The sequence below is a fragment of the Abramis brama genome, assembly GCF_963993115.1.
Source record: "Abramis brama genome assembly, chromosome: 9".
In the NCBI taxonomy this organism is placed as follows: Eukaryota; Metazoa; Chordata; class Actinopteri; order Cypriniformes; family Leuciscidae; genus Abramis; species Abramis brama.
The window spans coordinates 12,867,635-12,884,491 of NC_139971.1; the positions used below are offsets into that span (position 1 = coordinate 12,867,635).

Consider the following 16,857-nt stretch of genomic DNA (forward strand, 5'->3'; position numbering starts at 1 on the left):
GGGCAGTGAGTAGGTGCAGGCACGGGGTTGTGGACGCGTGACCTACATCTAACACTCGAGCGGCTTTTGTCCGCTTTAGAGAGTGGGCTCTGTGAGAGACACAGGGTTTATAGTGCTTGTGTGTAGGGGTGAACACAGAAACGTGGACACATTTTCTACACTTAAAACACTAACGACGTGAGCCGGATACCCAGGCATTACACTCGTGAAAACGGCGGTTGCGTGCAGGCGAGCAGGTAGTATTCCCAGCTCGTTGGCTGCCAAATACACTTCTGCAGTAGCCTTTCTTAAGGGGACTGACAAAGTGGATGTGTTGTGTTTATCAGTAAGCGTGGGAGCTCACGGGCGGACACAAGACTTACACATAGCCGGCGTGTGTCGGCTTTATAGGTTTTGTCCCCTGGGATGAAAGTGTAGCAGAGCGGGCAGTGTGTAGGTGTGGGCACTGTTTTGTGAGCACATTTCCTACATTTAACACTTGAGTGGCATATGCCAGCTCTAGAGTGGGCTCTGCATGAGTGAATGACACAGGGGGAACCGTGCTTGTGTGTAGGGGTGAACACTGGGAAGCGGGCGCATTTTCTACACTCAAGACACCATCGGCGTGAGCCGGAAAACCAGAATTGTACTTTTATGAGATTTCTCTGGGTTGCCGTAGAAACGGTGTTTGGGTGCAGGCGAGCGGGTTGTACAACGCGCTCGTTGGCTGCAAAAAACACATCTGCAGTCGCCTTCGTAAGGGGACTGACAGAGCGAAGTGCTTTGAAGGCTTATATGTTTAGACGCTCATAAATACTCGAGCACCATCCTGAGAGCGGGAGGGTGCGAGAGGCGGGTTCGCTTTCTGTATCATAATTTTTATCTGCCGCCAGAGCCAGGATTCGAACACGGGTCTCTGGCGCGAAAGCCTAAGATTTCACCACTGAGCCACAGGGGAGAAACACATAAGCTTTGCGAGCGTCGTGTTCTGCTGCGCAGCGGCGAACACACACAGCAGAAAAAGGATATATGACGCCGGATAGCGTAGCAGGCACGGATGGCTGAAGGCGGCGAAGATGACCGGCTTCCTCAGACGCTGTCCTAAGCTTGCTGGTCGCTTGTTTCAATGGCGGCGGCTTCTCTCAGAGTCCAGCGATGCGTAGAGCTTCGCTGAAGACATGAAAATCAGAGTTTCAGCCTGTGAGCCCTTCTTTTATACACGCTAGCCACACCTATTCTCGCGGGCTGGGCGTGACGTCACGCAGGTCTCACTGGTAGGCTGCTGCAGTTGCCGCAGGACAGCCAATGAGCACGCTTATACAGCCTGCTATGGTCTGCTGGCTGCCGCACTGCGTTATTTTTATTTTATTTTTTTTATTTAACCTTTATTTAACCAGGTAGGCACATAGAGGACTCATTCTCATTAAAAACGGCGACCTGGCCAAGATAAAGCGTCATGGTGCAGACAACATAAAGTTACACATAAAAGACAAGACAGTGTAATACCGGTTACAAACAGTTGTTCAGTAAAAAGTGCATCGTACAAAAATAAATCAAAATACAATAACTAGACAGTATTCCTAGTTAATAAATAATAAGAGCATACTTGATAAATTAAACTATGTGTAAAATAAAGTGCAATATGCGTTATTAACAAATAACAATACAGAAAGTAACAGACGATAAAGTAATTGCACTAGTTTGCACAGGGGAGAAAATGGTAATGCTAACATGAACAATGGTGTGACAATAGGTTAGATATCAATCGTTTGAAAGCGGATAACGGTACAGTTGATTCAAGCCTTAAGGATTTTTGCAGTTCGTTCCAGTCATTAGCGGCAGATAACTGAAAAGAAAAACGGCCAAAGGAAGTGCGGACATTGGTAGTAGTTAATGAGATAAACCTACTTGATCGCAGGTTGCGAGAGGGAGAAGCTACCGAAATTTGATTTCTCAAGTAGGTAGGGCCTTTGCCTAGGATAATTTTATAGATTAAATAAAACCAGTGTCTTTGTCGTCGGATGTGAAGAGAAGGCCAACCAATGAGTGTGTAGAGATTACAATGATGAGTACTAAATGGGGCGTTGGTAGCAAAGCGTATAGCACTGTGATATAATACATCTAGCTTTCTAAGAAGAGTGTTAGAGGCGGATCTGTAGACCACATCACCAAAGTCTAAGATGGGAAGGATGGTCATGTTCACAAGAGCATGTTTAGCAGGGATAGTTAAAGAGGCCCTGTTACGAAAAAGGAAGCCAATCCTGGATTTTATTTTAGATTGGAGTTTGCTAATGTGGGTATGGAAAGAGAGTGAAGAATCTAACCAAATTCCTAGGTATTTATAAGTGTCAACAATTTCCAATACAAAACCATCCAGGGTGGAAATATTTTTTTGTATAGGAAGGTGCAGAGAGAGATCGATTAAAGATCATACATTTGGTTTTACTAGAATTTAATTGGAGTTGGAGTTGGAATTAGTTGGAGACCGCGGAATGAATGTTGTATGCTATTGAAGCTCGCTTGGAGGTTGTCTAACACAATATTCATAGATGGGCCGAAGGTGTAGAGAATAGTATCATCTGCATATAGATGTATCGAAGAATCACCTGCGGCCAGGGCCACATCGTTAATGTAGACCGAAAATAGTATCGGGCCAAGAATTGAACCTTGTGGCACCCCCATAGAGACAGCCAGTGGGCTAGATAGCAAGCCCTCTGATTTGACACGCTGAAATCTATCTGAGAAATAATTAGTGAACCAGGCGAGGCAGTGATTTGAGAGACCCAGACTCTTTAGCCTACCAATAAGGATGGTGTGGTTGACGGAGTCGAAAGCCTTGGCCAGGTCTATAAAAACTGCTGCACAGTAATGTTTGCGGTCAATAGCAGATATGATGTCATTTATGACTTTGAGTGTGGCTGAGGTGCACCCTCAGCCAGCTCGAAAGCCCGATTGCATGTCGGAGAGGCTGTGATTTGATTCAAAATAGTTAGTGATCTGTTTGTTGACAAGGCGTTCAAAAACCTTAGAAAGACAGGGCAGAATAGAAATTGGTCTGTAGCAATTGGGGTCTAAATTATCTCCCCCTTTGAAAATAGGGATTACCGCAGCGACTTTCCAGTCTTTCGGAATATAAGAGGTGTCGATAGAGAGATTAAAAATGGCGGTGATAGGTGTGGCAATAATAGGAGCAGCCAATTTTAAAAATAAGGGATCTAAATTGTCCAGCCCAGCCGATTTGAACGGGACAAGATTTTGCAATTCCATCAAAACATCGACTGTCTGGATGTGGGCAAAAGAAAAAAGTGGTAGACTGACTGAGGGCACTGTGGACAGTGGTGGGTTTATAGCTGTAACAGAAGGTGCCAGATGGAAAGCATGTCCAGCCCTTACAAAGTGTTTGTTGAGGTTCTCTATGATGGAGGACTTGTTAGTGGTGACAATATTTTCAAATCTTAAAGCGGTAGGCAGCTGGACAGAAGTGTTATTACCTTCCATGGACTTTATTGTGTCCCAGAATTTTTTAGTGTTTGTACCACAGGAAGCAAATTTTTGTTTAAAAAAAACTAGATTTAGCGTTTCTAACTGCCTGTGTGTACTTGTTCCTTGCCTCCTTAAATAATTGCAGCTCATGAGGATATTTCGACGCTAATGCAGCACACCACAAGGTGTTTTTATGTTGGCTTAGGTTGGTTAGGTCTGGGGTATACCAAGGACTGTATCTATGCTTAGTTCTACATTTTTTTGAATGGGGCATGTTTATTTAGACTGGCAAGGAAGGCATTTTTAAAAAAGAACCAGGCGTCCTCCACAGTAGGGATAAGTTCAGTGTCCTTCCAGGACACCCGAGCTAAATCGAATAAAAAAGCTTGCTCACTAAAGTGTTTTAGGGAGCTATTGAATGTGATAAGGGGAGGACTTTTAATGACAGATCCATTGCGCATGCATGCAATAAGGCAATGATCGCTAATATCCTGACTAAAAACAGCGGACGATAATTTAGAGGGTAAGTTAGTTAGGGCGATATCAATGAGAGTGCCTTTGTCTGCCGATTTCATGTTATATCTAGTAGGTTCATTGATTATCTGCGTAAGATTTAGGGCATCGAGCTTAGATAATAGGGTATTTGGAGGGTTAAGCATATCATAATTCAAATCACCTAACAGTAGAAACTCTGAGGATAAGTGAGGAGCAATTAATTCGCAGATGATATCAAGGGCACAACTGGGAGCGGAGGGGGGTCTATAACAGATGGCTACGGTAAGAGATTTATTTTTAGAGAGACAGATCTTTAACAATAGAAGTTCGAATTTTTTTGGAAAGGACTTAGATAAGATGACAGTGCATTATAAATGCTCCCTACAGTAGAGCATAACTCCACCTCCTTTCGATGACCTGTCTTGCCGGTAAATATTATAATAGATACGTCTGAGTCTTTGGTGGAGTTTCTGATCCAAGATTCTGAAACGGCTAGTATATCAGGATTGGCTGCATGCACAAGGGCAGTAAATAAATCTAATTTAGAAAGGAGGCTTCTAATGTTAATGTGCATGAATCTAAGATTTTTTTTAGGTTGCAGAAGTCTGCGTAGGAGAACAAGGGGAACAACTTGGTAGAATACAGTATGTTAAAAGCACTGTGAGTAGACAAGGGGATTATAAAATGAATATACTGGGATGGTGGACCTAACCATTGGGTAATGAGGAAGGAAGTGTCATCTCTATGAATAAGTGGGTCAGTCCGGGTTTTTGAAAAAGTGGGGGGAGGGGTGAAGGGGTTAAATAAGGTATATTGAGCTGAACTAAAAGGATTACAATATAACAAAACAATACAAGTTAACTCAAATGAACGTTGACGGCTCATATTGTCAAAAATGAACTTGATGCTTAGGTAAAACTAGATATAGAACAGCAGAATACTAAAATTACTGATTAAATGAAAATAATAAAATGAAATAAAATTAATAAGAGTTAGTTTCCAAAATAACCAAAACCAAAGTACTAAAAAATAGTTGAAAGTAGATACATATCCACAAATATAATATGGTAGTGTAGTATAATATAATTAATATAAAATAACAAAGTACTAAAATGGAGTACTAAAATAGATAACAGAAAAATACGTGTCCCAATTTAATGAAACATGACGCTGCACAGCATCGGTTTGCGTTATAGAGAAGAAAAGTCAGACATACAGAAATACCGTGAAATCCAATGTAGGCCTGATGGCTGTGAGTGAAGGGACCGTATAGTGAGCAAATCACGTAACGGGGTACGGTCAGTCTGAAGCAAAGATGAAATAAAACAGAACCGGCTCGTACATAGCTAAGTACCCAGTTAGCTGTTAGCAATGTGAGGCGAAACTGGCAGCCTCCAGTCCTGATGAGTGCTACGTAAACAAAGGCCCCAGCTAGCCGAAAGGCAAGCTAGGTCCAGTGCTAGCTCGTGCTGACCAATGTCAACAGCCATTAGTTTGAGCGATGTTATGAGCAGTCCAGTCCAGTGTGCAATCAATGTTCACAGAATGAAGCAAGTTTGTGCAAAGTTGAAGAATAATAGTCTATCAGTCCAGAGAAACCGTGGATGGCATAGAGGATGGCATAGAGGACCCGGGCCCACCCTGCAGCTTGGCCGAGCGAAACGCTGCCAACAGATAGATCATGAAGTGGGACCCTTTCTTACAGGACGTTCACTTAGTTCGGAGGCAGAAGTAATGTGATCCAGACGTCCTCTGACACAGGTCTGTCCCTGGCGCCCGATACCAGTAGCAGTGTGAAACGGAGCTGGCAGCCTCCAGTTCTGATGAGTGCAACGTAAACAAAGGTCCCAGCTAGCCGGAAGGCAAGCTCGCTCTGATGCTAGCTCGTGCAGGCCGATGTCAACAACCGTTAACTCGTTCGATGTTAAGAGCAGTCCAGTCCAATATTACTGTTTGTGCCGAGTTCAAAACAACGGTCTGTCAATCCAGTGAAACCGTAGAAGGTATGAAGGACCCGGGCACTACCCACAGCTTGGCCGGGTGAAATGCAGCTAGCACAGATCCCCTGGCACAGATCGGCTCCCAGCGCCAATACTGCTGACCGTCACAGCTGGGCCAGAAGTAAATAAACCCAGTAAGATTGGCTACTTAGTGCGTAAATACGATTAAACGAGGCAAAGCAAATAAAAAGGACTGAACAAAAAGGAAAGAAACAGTGTGTACAATATATACGAGGTATTTACACGGAACGGTAACAAACACGTCTGCAGCTCAGTCCGCCATCTTGGATTTTACCGTTGACAATAAATACAAAATTAAGGATAATTTTTGGCTTCAGATCTCGAGAAAAGACAACTTTCCCGAAGCGTAAGCAACTTACGCAATACGAGAGAACCTCTCGTAAGAGAACTGTAACTAAGTTCAAATTCATGGAAGAAGGAGGTGAATGTTAAATGCAACTTTAATCATAAAAAAATGCATAAACAACAAAACGAAAGGAACAACAGGGGCTGACTACAGAATATAAACATAATAAAAACAGCAGTGTAAAATGTCCCAGGCTCTCGGCCCAGCCCTGCTTTATACCACATTAACGTTAATAAAACTTTAATACATTTGCTCATCCATGAATGTGATTCCCGTCGAATTACTTTCTATCGGCTGTGGAGGTGAAGACGACACCTATCATGATTCCATGCTCAATCACGGTGTCTATGCCTCTGTTATTGTTTTGAATAAGCAATATCTAGGACGAAAATTACATACTGTGTCTTTACATAATAACATGAATAAACTGAATCAAACGGCCATTCATATAAATGAATGTGTTTACTGTACAGGTAGAATATCAAAAGAGAGTAATTAAATCTTATGTCTGTTGCCAGGACAATGTGGATCTGGGGGATTTGATGTTTTCTCTATGCTACCTGCCCACTGCCGGACGGCTGACCATCACCATGATCAAAGCACGAAATCTGAAAGCCATGGACATCACTGGAGCTTCAGGTATGAGTTCACACTCAGATTACACATTTTACAATATAACAGAATAGTTTTGGAGGATTTGGAACTTATGGTGTGATAAGTAAGAGGCTGGCTTATAGGTAAAGTTTAAAGCTGGTGAAGAAAGAGTGTTTAAACACCCCACTGAAAAACACATGACAAAAAAGTTCACATTTGCATAAATTTATGTAATAACTATGACTTTAATTCATTCTGATTTTTAAACAACAAATTCAGAGAGACCACAATTATGCCTGTAGTCTAAATGGTTGAAACCATTTCAGTTTGGGTATTCCATTCCTTGGATTTGTGTTCAAAATGGAACTGTGGATATATAGGTTATGGTCTTAAATGTAAATTACCATAATAAAATGTATTATTATTATAATAATATTATAATATAGTATCATATAAAAAAACTTTGAATCTTTCTACTTTTTTTCTCTCTTTTCTACTTTGAATCTTTTCCTAGACCCTTATGTGAAAGTTTCTCTAATGTGTGATGGACGAAGACTGAAGAAAAGGAAAACCTCCACCAAGAGGAACACATTAAACCCTGTGTACAATGAGGCCATAGTGTTTGATGTCCCTCCAGAGAACATTGACCAAATCAGCCTTCTCGTAGCTGTTATGGACTATGACCGGTGAGAATCTCACAAATATTTGTTGAATTATGTTAATGTGTCCTTTCTGTCCAGCATAATTACCTGGTACAGGGGTAATTTGAAGTTAAAGATGATTGCTTTGTTGCCATTATTTATTTATTTGTTTCTGATTTTTAAGCACTCTTATCAGTTTCAAAAGCATGTTAAGCTCTATGCAAAGCATCTCTGAAATGCTGTTGATTACCACATAAATTAATTTTGACTCATCCCTCAGTGAAAATTACACTTTTAGTAACAATATAGCATTAAAAAGATATTTTGAGCTGCTAATCCTACTCTTACCTTTAAACCTACCCATAACCATTTCTTAAAAATATTTAGAGTTATGAAGAAAAAGAAAGACAAGTGTAATCACAATAATTTATTTATTGCAAAAATGTCAAAAACAGTACCAAAAAGTAGTCAAAATGACAATGTTTTGCAGTTGCAGTCCTCTTTTTCTGTACATAATAGTTTTGTATGAGGTACCGAGCAGAATGTAAGTTATTAATTGCTTAAATTCTTATCCCGATCCACTCTGTGAAGGCGCACATTTCTCATTCAAACACAGATCACCCAAAACACAGCATGTGGCAATCTGTGACGAAACTGGCCAATGAGCGTTTGATATCACTGGTGTAAAAAGTTAACGAGTATATTATGTTTTAATTTAGTTTTCACTCTGTTTGCTTTGTTCCCATTCTCCTTATTCCTGTTACCGACTGCGTGATTTCGGCAATCCTATATGAACATTACAAATCACACTGTATGACATGTATGTAGAATGTACAATGATGACACCTTTTGAATCATAGGCTACGATGCAAGTTAGTATAGAACAATAAAACGTCATCTGCAAATGCTAATGGTAAACAAACAGAGCAAGATGAGTCATACTTTGGCCAATTGTGTTTTTTATGTGCAGTGAAAAAAATAGGAGGAAGCTATAGAGGAGAATATGTGATGCGATCTGGGAAAACCCGTCGGATGTCGCGCTGGTACGTTTTCAGTAAGGTCTAAAAATAGGTTGAGTGTCAGTTTTTTTGTCAAAATTGGGTTTTCATTAAATTATTATTCTATAACATCTTGTCTATCATCTCTGAATATATCTTGGCAAAATTCACTAGTTCAGAGCAGAAAAATAGCGATTTATAGTGGCAAGCTGAAAAGACTGTGTCTTTCTCTTTAAGAACACGCACGTCGGCGGAGGTGCAAAAAAATAAAAAATAAAAAATCGCCCACAGCTCTCCTTGTCTTAAGACTACAAAGACAGTACACCTATCAAAATAAACCACATAACATCTAGAATAAAGGTTTATCAATGCACATTTCCCACCAGTCCTGTGTAAACTACAATGGCACACAAGTTTTTATTTATTTATTTTTATACAACGTTATTGTGAGATGCGGAGCACAAGAGAACAACGGAGTCTGAAGTAACTGCTCGCTTAAAAGATCTTGCTCGCCTCTCAATCGTCCAATTTCAAAATGGTTTTCACAGAATGAATTTTGAGTTTGTAAGCTTTTGAATGATATCTAATCTATGATGATTACTAAAATATGTGATATGAAAAAAAGGAGGCTAAAAAAAGAGCCCCGATCGTCCCGCTAGCAAGACGTGACAGTTAATTAAACCTGTTTTTCTCAAAATTCCGTTCCTGAAAATCATAGCGATCAGCCGACTTCAAATAACCATAACTTTTGTTACCGATAAACGATGAAGGAAATAAAAACAGATTTGGAAAGGGCTTGAAACCAACTTTAATATGGTATAAAAACCTGTAGGCTAATAAGTAAAATTTCACCATGTGATGGGTTTTCCCAAATCGCATCACATATGGATGTGATCAGGGCTAGGGAAAAAAAAGACCAAATTGGCATGCCAATTTTGCAAATGGAGCTTGAGGTAGCCTAAATAGTTTTAAGTTTTGTCGCATTGATCAATAGCCATTTCATGTTGCATACTTATTGGCCAGTCAGTAGACGTAGGTCGTAGCAGCAAACACACTGTGAGATGATCATGCAAAATTTCTGACACTATCAGAAAATGATCGCAGTCTATCTTTGGTTGCAAGACCGTGTCAACGGCCATCTTTGAACATCTCTAACTGTGCTACTGGACCACCGTTTAGGAGCCACGAGCACAGAAATCGCTGTGGTTGGTCATCTTTCGTCTGAGACTGCACAAAATCGTACAATGTGTAACGGCAATTAGTTCCTAGTTAATTTCTCTGTTTGTTAATTAGTTTCCATAGGTCATAATTCCACGCACCTGTTTGGTTTCTCTTTTGATTATGTTCTTTGTGTATAAGCCCTGAGTTTCCCTAGTTAACTTGTCCATTATTGTCATTGTATATGTGGTTGTGTTTGAGTTATTATCCCAGTTTTCTACAGCAATCTCCTGAGTTTTCATTTTGGATTAATAAATATTATATAATAAATATAATAAATATTATCTTGATTTTCCATTAATTCGTTGTGCATGCTTCTCCAGCACCAACAAGTTACACCTGGGGCAGCAATTTTTGAATGCATAACGAGTGAGGGATTTGAAGTCTGAATAATTTTTATTTGTTGACTGAGAAGTCAGAATTATTTTCTGTAATCAACAGCATTCAACAGCATCCCTTGATATTTACGCAAGACACTTAGTATTACAGTGGTGTTTGAATGCTGTTGTACTTTTAGTCAATGTGAGGCAATGTGCGTAAAAAAAAAAAAGCCAGCAGCAAGAATGAGAGATGGGACAAAGGACAAATGTCACTTTGGACAAAGTTGCCTGCATCTACATTACCTGAGAGATGTTGCTTAAAACTGATTGTTTTGTTTGTTTAATCGGGTACCCAGGAGCTACTTGGAAAGGTTTCAATTATGCTTTGTTAAAATTACAATATTTACAATATTTGGTTACACTTTATTTTCAGGTATCCTTGTTACAGTGAAATATTTATTAACAACATGTACTTACTATAGGGTTAGGATTTGGTTTAGGGTATTTAGGGTTGTGCATAATTTACATAGCATTATTACTAGATTAAGTACATGTAACATGTAACAAAGACAATGTAAATAAAGTCTTATACAATATTTTATAAAATAAACAACTAGTAACACTGATAAGACTTTACAATAAGGTTCCATTTGATAGCATTATTTATCTACATTACTAATTAACTAATTATAGTATGTTAACTAATTTTAGTTCATGTTAATATTAACATTTACTAATGTATTATTAAAATCACAAGTTGTATCTGTTAATATTATTTAATGGACCTGAGCTAACATGATCATTGAACGGTTGTTTTTTTATTAACTAACCAGGGCTCCAGACTGTGACCAAATGGTCGTATTTTGCGACTATTTTTCCTGCCAGTTGGACCAACGTTTTGATATAGGTTGTGCTGACGAAACCTACATCTTATTATTCAGACATATAGTAATAGTTACTTAGTGTGTTATTATAAAGTGTTACCAAAATTTCAAGATGCTGGAAAACTGGAGCCCTGTGAACTTAAAATAAAACTGCACATTGTAATTTCTGTAAGTTAAGTCTATGTATTACCAAGGCATTTTTCAGTATTACAGGCAAAATAGAAAATGTGAATAACTGCATTGCCGGTTGATTTAAGGTGTGCCCCTAAATTTTCTGCCTGTGCTCCTTAAATTTTCAGTAAGGGGCTACAGTGCTCCCAGTAAAAAAAGCCATTCTAACATTAGCAAACATTAATCAATTCTGTAACAAATGTATTGTTAATGTTAGCCAGTGCATTGACCAATGTTAACTAATGGGACGATATTGTAAAGAGTACTCACAAAATTATTGTTTTTCTTGTTTTATGTTCATTTAAAAGTGAGTTTAATAATTTACTGTACATTTAAATGTATTATAGTTGTAACGTAAACGCATTAGCTCAAATTATATACAGGGAATTTTAATAATTAATCAGGAATATGATTAATATATATTGCATATTATAGTTACATTAAAATTATGAAAAATAGATAAATTGAATATATCAATATATCATTCTTCAGATCAATTATCCTGATATCTTTTACTGGAAATTAATGTAATTATCGAACAGTTGTTTGTCCAGCAAACCGACCGTAAGATTAACCTATCAACTTTCAATAAAGTTATCACCTCTTATAATTCCAGGAAAAATAGTTTCTGGCCATGGAAACCATTCTCCTGTCTTTATAAAATTTAGGTTACTTAAACCATAATCAAATTGTAAAGCTTGTAGCTAGGATCAAAAACATTTCATGGACCCGTAATGTGAGAAATATAGACAGAATCAATCTAGGATATAATGGATTTTAATCATGGAACTAATACATACTACAGTTATACACGGAATATATACAGAAACATTAAGACAAAACTAGACAAAAAACATTACAAGAAGATGAATAACGCATTACGATAGGATGAGAGAGTGAGGATGAGCGAGGGAAAGTGAAAGCAAAATGAACGATCAGAGTGAGAGAGATCGGAGAGAGAGAGAGAGAGAGAGAGAGAGAGAGAGAGAGAGAGAGAATTGAAGAAGAGCCTGGCAACTTATTACAAACAAATAACCCTTTTGAGAGACACCTAGATTCAGCTTTAAAATATGTCAGATACTTTCAGTTTGAGGCACTCTTTTGTGGAGCTGAGAAAAAGGGATCGGTGTGTCCCTTTTAGAGCTGAGCTGCGTGTCATGGTTTCTTCCGGAGTTGTGCAGCGGGAAGATTTGAAGGTTCATTTGAATGTAACGTTACCGAGAAGGATTCAGGCTAAGTTCATTCAGCTCGTGAATGAACAGAGGCGAATAGGAAAACGAAACTAGACTATAGAAAACATACAAAGAAATAAAAGAGAAGATAAGCAGGCCGAAGCCGGTCCGGACTTGGGTTTCCAAAGTTTTCGGAGGAGTCGGAGAAGGGAGAAGAGAGGAGAAGAGACGGGGAAGTTCCGTCTTTTGAGGGAATCCTGTCCCCGCCCCATTTTGCGTGGAGGACGAATCATCTTAGAGCATTTCGAGCGGAAGGTCTTCCTTTGTCCTGTTAGACACGCCCACTCGAATGAGTCATGAGTGAGATCGAATTTGAGAAGATTTGCTCAAGACATATGAAATGTATAAAACAATGCACATTACTGCATTCTGCTATCGGAATTCAACTCCGTTAGATTGAGAGGATTACAGAGATATCAAAAATAGAATATAGACGTTGTAGCAATGCAAAGATACATTATTATGCATTAGTATAGGCATTTGCAGTTCGATTAATGTTACAATAGGACATATATGCTTTCCTATGGTTTATAAACACCTCTTAACACAAAAAGGGATATATTTAGTACATTTAAGAGTGACTTTATGGGTAAAAAGTCCTTTTCTGTAGTGGGTTTCTGCGTGTGTGTGTGTGTTGGTGCGCAAAGTCATTCACAGTTCACGCGGCTGGATGGCTGCTGGGTGAACTCACGTTATCCCCCCTCAGGGGAAATCAGTATGTATGTACGTTGCCTAGGATTGATGAGTTTAACAATCAGTGGACTTTGGTCGAACATCTGTTAAAACAATGGTGGCTTGTTCGAGGTGTCATACGCGCTGGTGAAATCCCCAGAGGCTCAGCGTGGTCTCCAGCCAGAATGACGCCTCGCTGGTCAGCAAATCTTAACCGAACAGTCAAACAGAATGCTTTTTGTTTACTCAGGAAGAGGTCTGTGTTCTCAGATCAGAGATCAATGATTTACGCAAATGGTAGGCGCCATTTGCTCTGTGTCACAGTCGTAGAGAAGAGAGCCTGTATTTGTTGATTGGAATGTCAGTAATTTAATCAGCGGCAGACACCATGTGCTTTGTGTCGCAATCCAGAAAGAAACAGGGTTGTTTGTAAATTAGACTCAAGTAATTTAATCAGAATAGCAGAACTGACCATCTGCTTTGTGTTACATAGTACAGTATATGTATTTCTAATTTGGTCTTCATGAAGGGGTACAGTATATGAGCCTTATTGTTGTGGCTTAGGATATATGGGTGCTTTCACACTAGGGGCCCTATTTTAACGATCTGAAACGCAAGTGTCAAAGCGCAAAGCGCAAGTGACTTTGTGGGCGGGTCTTGGCGCTGTTGCTAGTTTCCCGGCGGGATAAATGACTCTTGCGCCAGGCGCAAATCTAAAATGGGTTGGTCTGAAGAGCTTCATTATTCATAGGTGTGGTTTGGGCGTAACGTGAAATAAACCAATCAGAGCGTCATCTCACATTCCCTTTAAGAGCAGGCGCGTTTGTTCTAAAGCGGATTCCTATCATAACGGCGGATTTGCCAGGCGCGCGCCAGGAGCGGTTCACAGCCGAGGAGAGCAACGCTCTCGTCAGGGAGGTTGGGGATGGAGAAACCCACCCAAATTAACTTCGGTTAAAAAGGCGTATGATAATTTTGGTAAATGTGTAAGCTAGATGTATGCTTTTATAATAAATTGTCTATCTATCTATCTATCTATCTATCTATCTATCTATCTATCTATCTATCTATCTATCTATCTATCTATCGTAATAATGTATGATTTGCAAAAATGAAAACTGCTGCTTCTGTGTAGATGAGAGAATCAAAGTGTATGCGCGTTGTGCACACGCTACATTGATTATGGCCAAGCATGCGCCCTTAAAATAGCATATGAATAACATGCGCAACGCGCCACTGACTTTAAACTATTTTTTCCTGGTTAGTGGCGCAATTGTTTTCTAAACCTGCAAAATAGCATGAAGGAACGTTTGCGCCGGAACACACCTCCTTTTTTGCGCTGAACCGCCCAATGAGCGCAAGTTCATTCCCTAGTTTAGCGACGTGCTTCTGTGGAGGGAAAAACGCGCTTTGCGCGGGTGCAAAATAGGAATGATACATGCGTCGCTGTACAAAGTCAGTTGCGCTGGGTGCAAGATAGGGCCCTAGCAGTTTAGTTCGTAACAGATCACGGTTCGTTTGTTGGAAATGTGAAAGCTGTCATGCGTACACAGGAGCACACTGTGGTACCCAACCTTAGACTACCTGTAGGAGGTGGTCTGAGTTCGGATGCACTGGAACTGTGGTGCGATTCCCGTGAATATGAAAATATATGAAAATAATGTAGGGTATGACAGTGGTGATGATTTACCTTGGAAATGAGCGAGAGTGAGCATGCAGCATTGTCATGCATAATGAGTGCAAGCTGAGTAGCTCAAAAGCGACAGTTTGCTAGCAGCAGAAAGCTGCCTTCATGCGACACACATACAGTAGATACAAATGTTGTTCACTCTGCTTTGCATAATACCACCAAATTATGTTCAAAAACACACAGTATATTAAACTATGCTCGTTTGTGATGAACGCAAATGAACCACTGTTTGATAGATTCGGATTCGGACCGCTGCAAACATGCCCAGTTTGAAAGCCCCCTAAGACAGACATGTTTTTTTTAGAACAACATTTCTGCAAGAAGTAGTCTTACGAAGTAAACAGAGTATTTCGCTGTTTCTTTTCACAGTGTAGGTCACAATGAGGTCATCGGTGTGTGCCGAGTAGGTAATGATGCAGAGGGTTTGGGAAGAGAACACTGGAATGAAATGCTGACTTACCCACGCAAACCCATTGCACACTGGCATCCTCTCATCGAGGTAAGAACACATGGACATCCTCATTCTGCTCATGCAGATAAAATTTAGTACTTGCTTGTGCAACAGGCCTAATACATCAGGCATGAAACTGAATGTCCCAAATACAGCATTCCAACTTTAAATATAAAATTATAAAAACTGTGATTTGTTTGATATTCTGTTTAAATCCCTTGTGTAGTTTTACAAAGACAGCAGGTATCTTTTCAAAGTACTGTACATATCTTTTTCATTGGGTGCATGGTTATTTGAAACCAAAAAGTATAGGTCATTATACTCCTGTCTGGGCACCCAATGCTGTGCACATTTTGTATGTCTCCCTTATCTGACACACTCGGTACATTTACACGACAACAACGAACTAAAAAAGCAAAACTTTTTTGCTTACAGGCGACAATGTTGTCAAAACGATCCCCATTCACACGGATCTGTGAAAATTACTAAAACGCTGTATTATCAGGGCTCTACACTTACTTTTTGAACAAGGTGCACTGGTGCGCCTAAATAAAAAAATTTAGGAGCACAGACAAATATTTGGGGGCACAGTCATTTTTGTTGTATAAGTTTATCATTATAGTTTTATTATTAGAATTATTCAACAATTAAATTTACAATGCTCACTGTAAGGTTAAGAACATCAGACCAAAACTTTCAAACAAAAGATTTTCATTTAATTCTATTTTATCGTCATGTAGATTTAATTTATCATTGTATGAAATGTCTGAAATGAAGATCATGTCTGAGTCACTTGGCCAAGCTTTGTAGCCTTGTCTCCTTGACCTCTTTCCAGCAGACAGACAATTTTCAGCACATTTTGTAGGATCAAACAGTTCCAGGGAGGGCCCCTCTGTGCTGATCCGAATAAGTAGGGCCCTATAAAATCCGTTTTATTTTTTCCCAAATTCCGTTTTATTTTTTCCCAAATTCTGTTTTTTCCGTTTTAATTTTTGCAAATTCTGTTTTTTCCGTTTTAATTTTTGCAAATTCCGTTTTTTCCGTTTTAATTTTTGGGAATTCAGTTTTTTGTTTACCCTTTACGTAAAAAGAGTGTTTTTAATGTTAATGATTAAAATGTACACAAATAAAATAGGAATGACCCTAAATTTATTGAGGTAACAAACAAAATTCTCATTTTAAGAGATGTTAAATGTGGTTTGGTTTGTTTACATTAGTGAATGTATTAGGCTAACTAACATGAACCACGAGCAATACATTTGTTACTGTATTTATTAATCTTTGTTAATCTTAGTTAACCCTAACCCTGTATTTTTAATGTTAGCCTACTTCACACAGTGCATTAAGCTAACTAATGTTAACAAATACAACTTTTCATTTAAATAATGTAGGCTACTAAATGGTGAAATTAACATTAATAAAGATTAATAAATGCTGTAGAAGTGCAGTTTATTAATAGTTAATGTTAACTGATCTAGTTAACTAGAGTTTAATAAATGGAACCTTATTGTAAAGTGTTACCGATTTTGTTATACACCGAACCGATTCAGTGTTGGACAGATCAGTTGTTTTAACGATTCATTAAAGTGAATCGGTTCAAATGAGTCATTAGTTCGCGAATCGGACGTATCATTAGCAGACTTGTACGCGTTGTGTGATTAT

At 39.1% G+C, this 16,857-nt stretch overlaps 1 protein-coding gene across 1 annotated transcript in view; it reads left to right on the forward strand.

Moving 5' to 3' along the window:
* Positions 1–16,857, forward strand: part of syt9a (synaptotagmin IXa) — an 89,304-nt gene that overhangs the window by 52,806 nt on the left and 19,641 nt on the right. Inside the window, exons 4-6 of the mRNA XM_084124752.1 lie at positions 6,843–6,963; positions 7,433–7,604; positions 15,114–15,243. Of these exons, the coding sequence (XP_083980878.1) occupies positions 6,843–6,963; positions 7,433–7,604; positions 15,114–15,243 (423 nt within the window). The remainder of the gene's footprint in view (positions 1–6,842; positions 6,964–7,432; positions 7,605–15,113; positions 15,244–16,857) is intronic.